The following is a 7,024-nucleotide window of genomic DNA, read 5'->3' as shown; positions in this document are numbered from 1 at the left end:
GTGTGTGTGTGTGTGTGTGTGTGTGTGTGTGTGTGTGTGTGTATATATATATACACAAATTTTTCTGATTTAAAATGAGTTAAAATATCTTTTTCAACCAATGTATATTAAGTGCGCTTGCATATTTGTTGATAGACAATAAACCTTTAAGACCAAAAGCAAGATATCTGATATAAAATAATCTGACATTTCTTTGCTTATCCTTTCTTCTGGATCTTTCTTCTGAGAACAGATATTCCTAAGAAAACAAGTATGCAGTTACGTTCTACAAAAATTCCAGTTGTTTATATTGCCAGCTCAAAAGAAGATATTTCCGGAAGATCGAAACTTGACGACTGTTTCCGTTTTACTAAAATTTAGAATAAAACGTCTAAGTCCGAGTGAAATTTTAGAATGCTGGGCATAACTCAATAATTAACAAGAATTTAAATGAGGAATGTAGGAACGTGAGGACGTGAAGAATATACATTCCAGGCCAAAAGTTTAGAAATATTTTCTAAAAATTGACATTTTTAAGATTATATATTTAAATATTCAAAACAATATATTTTTTTAAATAACTTTATGAATCCAATAATGGCTATTTGAAGAATTATTAAAAACACATTGTTATGAATATTTTAAAAGAGATGTTTCAAAACTTTTGGCTTAGAATATATATATAAATTTATAAATTCAAATTTAAATTGGAAATATAAATTCAATTAGTTTAAATTCAGGACAATTAAAAAAAAATAATAATCAAAGTTTCAACTTTTTTTTCTATTTTACCATATAACGTATACTAATTGTCATGATCGTATGTTTGCAGGTGGAATTTGCTGCAGAAAGAATCAGAATGGAACTGATTGAAGCGGCCAAAAGCGGAGCGGCTGGTGTTGCGGCTTGGGGAAAAATGGATTTTTTCTGTCGTGAACCGAGAACAGCAGATCCAATTACGTTTACCACTAGGGACTCGCATCTCGTGAGTATATGTGCTAGTAATTTTGTAATAATATATATAATGCCCAAAAAAATTTATATATGCACACTCTTGTTGCAATGTTAATTTATAAAAAGAAGAAGCAAGATTGTGTCTTCTTTTTTGAAAAAGAATGTTGTCTTCTTTTTTCTTTTAAATAATCAATAAACCTATAAATATGAGAAATGATTTTCTATTCTTAAAATGTTAAGGAATCTTTTAGAGACATTGTTATGAGTTTCTGATATAATTCCAAAATTTTCTTTAAATAGAGCTTTTAATGCTTTTCTTTTTAAGACGAATATAAATCTATATTTTATATATAATCTATGTTAAAATTAAGAGAATTACAGTATTCTGAACAAAGAATCAAATATGTAACAGAGTTTCTATTACATATTTGTGAATCGAAGATATCAGCACCGTTCTGGAATAATTGTTTTTACTCAAGACTACTCCGCGGCACTTTAATGCACGTGTCTCTTAAATAATGCAAAGAAGAAATACGATCTGATTCCATTATCGAATAGAATCGTGACGATGGAAATATCTGATTAAATCGGGAATGCACTCGAGGAAGTTTTTTGCGCGAGTCAAGCAAGCTGCAAATAGTAACGGCGTAGCTCGCTTTCGAGTTTTCGCGAATATCTTCGAGAGGCGACAGCAGTGAGGTCAAGGAAACTTCGTGAATGTCCTCGTTCTAAATTACTAGAGATTCTCTTGACTTTTTTATGGGAGGGGGGGGAAAATGCATTTGACTCTTGCACATGGCGTATGCAGTCGATTATCGATACGCGATTTGCCACGTAAGTTTTCAGAAGAAAAAACACAGCAGAAGAAATATTAACCGAAAGCAGATACATGATACAATACATACAATTATCCAAAAAAGTACATTATTGAGGAATATAAACATAAGAAACAATGTAAAAATATGCCATATAGGTTTTATATTTGGCATACTAAAATTTCGACATATTTCGTTCTTTTCTACTTTTACGTTATTGGCATACAGCGATATTAATATATTATAATATATTATATAACGTAATAACTTTCAAGCACATCCCTCGACAATATTTATAAATAAATACAGGCTATATGGTAAAACTTGCAGTTCTTTCTAAATATATTTAAGATGTACTTTAAAAAATATGAATGTGAATTTAGTATCATTCGGTTTACATAATTTTCAGCAATCGTCTAAATAATTTAACACCAATATATGTTGTTAAATCAACAACCTATTGGTTAATTAATATATCATAATTAATATATCAATGATTAATATATAGGGTATTCCTCTTAATACAATTGGAAAGAGAATGATTTTACAAGAAAAAGTAAGTTGAAAACGTAGAATAAAATTTTTTTTATATAAGGTTTTATTTTTGGATTTATTTTTTGGATTGGTTTAATATTTCAGTAATACTCGTATTTTCAATAATTTATAAAGAATAAAACTCACATGTGTGAATATCCTGTTTTACCGTGTATTCTCGATTATCCAATACAATAAACACAAACATGAACAAAGAGTACAGAATAGTGTACAACGAGATTTGTTAAAATATAGAAAAATTTTATTCACGTTATCGATTTATTTTCATAGAATTATTCCTTTTCCAATTAAACTGAAATTTCCAGAATATTTAACATTCACAGACCGATATTCATAATTATTTGTATTTTTAAGGTCATTTTAGTAAAATTGTTTAAGATTACATTAATACGATTTTGTGATTGGTTTGGTGGACATCTTAAAATTGTACTCAAAACGATTTTGAGTACAAAAAGAATTACTATGATGACTATATATATGAATATCAGCCATAATATTAAATCCACACTCATATTTTTAATATAGTGTGACTTGAAGATAAATTCTTTGAATGTTACAAAAACATACTGATTTTTCTTGTTGTAAAAATTTCTTTTTCGTTTGTCATATTTGAAGACAGTCGGACGTGTCCTCAATGTAGAGCACTAACGCGAATGCTTTGCGCACAGCGCGTCCTCTTATGCGCTTTTACAGGCCACGAGACACCGTCGTTACCATTGCAAATCCTTGTTACACCGGCCATCATGGTGTCAAAGGGCGCGAGGACGAGGGTGAATGTACGTGCCCTCTAAAAGCGCATTTCGCCGCCCTCGTGCAGGAACTTGTTTATGACTGTTCTTGCATTGCTCGCTCTCCATCGTCGCGATTTATGCAGCCTGGTGCATTAGTGCATCCATTCTAGGATACGCCCCTTTCTCTTTGTAAATCTGGATAGTACGGATCATCTCACAATCTCAACGTTCATTGTTTCGCATATTACTATAACTACTATTATAACGCAATACCGAATATTGTTCGCAATATTGATATAATATATAATTCATATAACTGTAGTCTACTGTAGGAAAAATCTTTATTGAGTTTTTTTAAATAAAACAATATCCTTGTTTTGTTTTAAATAGAATTCTTTAAAAGTCATTTATTTTCGTTAGTTAATCACTCGGAAACTCTACAGGTGACTCATCGCTTTTCCTCAGGAAAAATAGATTCCAAATAGGTCACTGAATCTGTAATTAAATTGAATAATTTTTAAACACTCAGTATAAGCTTCAAGCTGCTATTCTATCGTGCAACTTTTTATCATGCATAATATGCACACGATAATGAAGTCAGAGCACGTGATTCTCTGCTTTGGGTCATCGAGATTTTTAATTTAACAAGAATATTACCCTCACTGGCTACTTAAATATATTATGTACGTATTATGTACGATATTCACGAGCTCTTTTAATATATACCTTGCCGTTTCTTAAAGTTAATAAATCACTGCTTCCGAACATAAGAACCTAATTAAATCATTTAATATTCAATAATGACGTAATGCAACTGCATTTAAAGCAGTCAACGATATCGGATAATATTTAATTAGGTCAAAAAATATATTAACATGAAACTAATTTAATAATTAACAATAAATGAAAAAAGTTATTCAAATAATAGAACTATTATATTAAAATATATTCACCTAGTACATACGAATAAAATATATTATTACAGAGAGAGTCGAATTTACTATAATTATAAATATTACAAATTTTTGACTATTATAGTGATCACATTATAGCTTTAACGCAAAGATCTCCGTCAATATAATGATCAATATTATTTTCGATCAGTAGATAATACGCATTAAATTTACGACGTGCAGATGGTTATTCAATACGAACATTTGCGTTCGTGGTTCAATTATAATTAATATCGATATCGGCGTACAAGCACAATTATCCTCTGTTCGTCCTGCGCTTATAATCGTAACGTTGCATTTGCATCGGACTCTCGTCCGTTATAGCAACAGTAAGAGAACGTATAAACGCGAATACTGGTATTGTTGGCACATTCACAATTAGATCAGAGGCTCCGATGCCTACTGCGATTCAGATATCGATGTTACATCTCGAGTTACTCTTGAATCAAGGACCAGGCGAGGATGGATTTTCGTTATATATATATACTGGTAATATTCACGATGGATATTGTATTTGCAATGCTCTACACCGAGATTCAAATGCTGCATTATTCTGAAAGCGTACAATAAGATCGAATATTTTCGAGAATAAATTATTTGTAAATTTTATTTGTTTTTTTTTTGTTTTGATTAAATTAAGTTATTGAAAATCTCCCATATTAATGTTTAACATTTAAATACCATTGTATATATGTACAAATACAATATATTTAAAAAGTTCTAAACTGGAAGAGCAAGGATTAGAAAATATTTAATTGAGATTTAATTTAGAAAATGAATTTAATATCTATATTACTTTATTTTTTTATGTCAATTATCTAAAATATTATCTAAAATATTTATTTTTAGATGTGTGTTTTAGGTTTAAGAATCAATAGATTACTTGACTGATATCTCATTTCATAAATTCACGATTCTACGTGTCCTTCAATATACAAATCTTTGATCCTGTGCGTATCTTCCAATTACTTCTTTTTTAATTTAGAATTCATAGCCTTTGAAAGATCGCTGAATTAAATTTTACTTATATATTTATGTTGAAACTATTCGCGAAATTGAAAATTAGTCTGAAAATTAGTGTTAAAACATCACAGTGACCACACGGTAGACTATTTTAAGGTAGTAATTAGCAGATGAGACATTTGTGAGAAATTCCAGATCGAAGCCGGCTCGTTTACTGGATGGTGCAGTAGTTCGAGCAAACGTCAATGTGGACGTTACAGTGGTTGCGTTTTAATTATCGAAAACTCCTACAGCTTTGCTTGAGTGTCCTTTAAAATTATTCCCTGGTGATTCGTTGAATATATACTCATATTGAAATCTCTTCGTGTGTATTGTGTGAATTCTTCGTTTGTGCCTCTAACTTTATTTTCAAAAAATTGTATTTTTACAAACTATTACATTAACTAGGCACTTTTCATAATAACTGTTTTAATTCAAGTATTTATTTATTTAAAATCGCGTTCTTGTCCAATAATTCATACTATTCTTATGTTTCAGTTTTGAATTTGTTAAAAAGAAGAACATACATGAAAACAATAAATATTCATTTTATTTAATACTTGTTAAATCTTAAAGAATAAATTAATATGCAAACTGCTCACGATTTTTCATGTAACAAAATAAATAAGTAAATAAAATTAATTAATTAATTAATTAAATAAAATTTATAAAGAGTAAAGTTTTTAATAATATTTAAAAGCAATCTATATTTTTTTATTCTTTGTTTTTATAATTATTATATTGTTACAACATAATTTTATACACACATGCGCGCGCGCGTACACACACACACACACACACACACACACATACACACACACGCACGCACGCATATATATATATATGTATATATAAGAAATCGATATAATGGCGTACTATCCGAATGTTAGCTTCGTAACTATGAGAAATAAAAAAGAACTAATAATACATCAATATCGAAATACAGTTGAAATTATAGATTTGAAATTATTTGCATATTAATTTTACAGTAAAAGGGTCCGTCGTCATTTATAGCTTGGTTATTTTAACTGAAATTCGTTATCCTCGAAATTACTCTCATTGTACGGTATATTTGCATTATTGCATTATCGTATTAATACTGTCATTTCCGTTTGTTAAAAGCAAATTGTATATGCAATTAGCAATTAAAAATGACATTTTATCGATTTTCTGTAATTCTTTCCAAAATATAACAAAATTACATGATAAAAGAATTTAAGAATAACCTGTTACATTCAAATATGACAGTTGTCTACATCAATAATCCATTTTGTTTTAACTTTATTTTATCTTTGTAACAATCATTTAATGAAAATTTTAGTAGTATTTTACAGCAATATACAGTTTACAAATTTTTTATTAAATTGTTGAAATTACCAATGAATTCAAAATTGCTACAGAAATGAAGTAATTTATGCTTTCAGTTAATAACATACCAAACTCGATAAGTTTGTTAACTTTTTCTATATACATTTTAATTCTTCTATATATTTTTAATAGACTTTTTAATATCACTGAATATCAAGAATGGTATAAGTATATGTATACAAACTTATAGTACACTTAAATTCTCTTTTATAACAATACATTTATAAACTTGCGTTTGACACGCCATTTAAAGTTAAAATAAAATCGGTATTGTAATGTCGTGATAACTACGGATATAATGCAAAAGCGAAAAGGATTTTGCAAAATCTCGCATAGACTTTTTTACATTTTGTGGCGTATGTACGGCCGCGCAGTGGGTTCTTGTTCGCTCTGCTGCATTACGTGCACCGAACACATTTGCAATACGAGCGTGTTGGATGCATCGCCGTTGTTACACGCCGATTTTCCTAGTCTACACGCGCCCCTGATTTATTCTACAGAACTTCCCGTGTTCGGCCATCTAATGTACCATAGTCATATAGCTATCCCGTTGCACACATGGCTACATGCATCAGCTAACTACGAGGCTGCACTTTTTCACCCGTCCATTCCCTTCCAGTTTTTGCAGAATTAGCGTCATTAATTTCACGCATCGTCTTGATTTATA

The 7,024-nt window shown here is 29.7% G+C and overlaps 1 protein-coding gene across 1 annotated transcript in view; it reads left to right on the top strand.

Moving 5' to 3' along the window:
* The window catches only part of LOC108686559 (neurexin-1), a 223,869-nt gene that overhangs the window by 144,610 nt on the left and 72,235 nt on the right, over positions 1-7,024 (top strand). The window contains exon 8 of the mRNA XM_018191928.1: positions 812-964. Within this exon, the coding sequence (XP_018047417.1) occupies positions 812-964 (153 nt within the window). The remainder of the gene's footprint in view (positions 1-811; positions 965-7,024) is intronic.

This window comes from Atta colombica, unplaced genomic scaffold (genome assembly GCF_001594045.1).
Source record: "Atta colombica isolate Treedump-2 unplaced genomic scaffold, Acol1.0 scaffold100, whole genome shotgun sequence".
Classification (NCBI taxonomy): domain Eukaryota; kingdom Metazoa; phylum Arthropoda; class Insecta; order Hymenoptera; family Formicidae; genus Atta; species Atta colombica.
The sequence above is the reverse complement of the archived record's forward strand: the minus strand, read 5'-3'. Positions and strand labels throughout refer to the sequence as shown.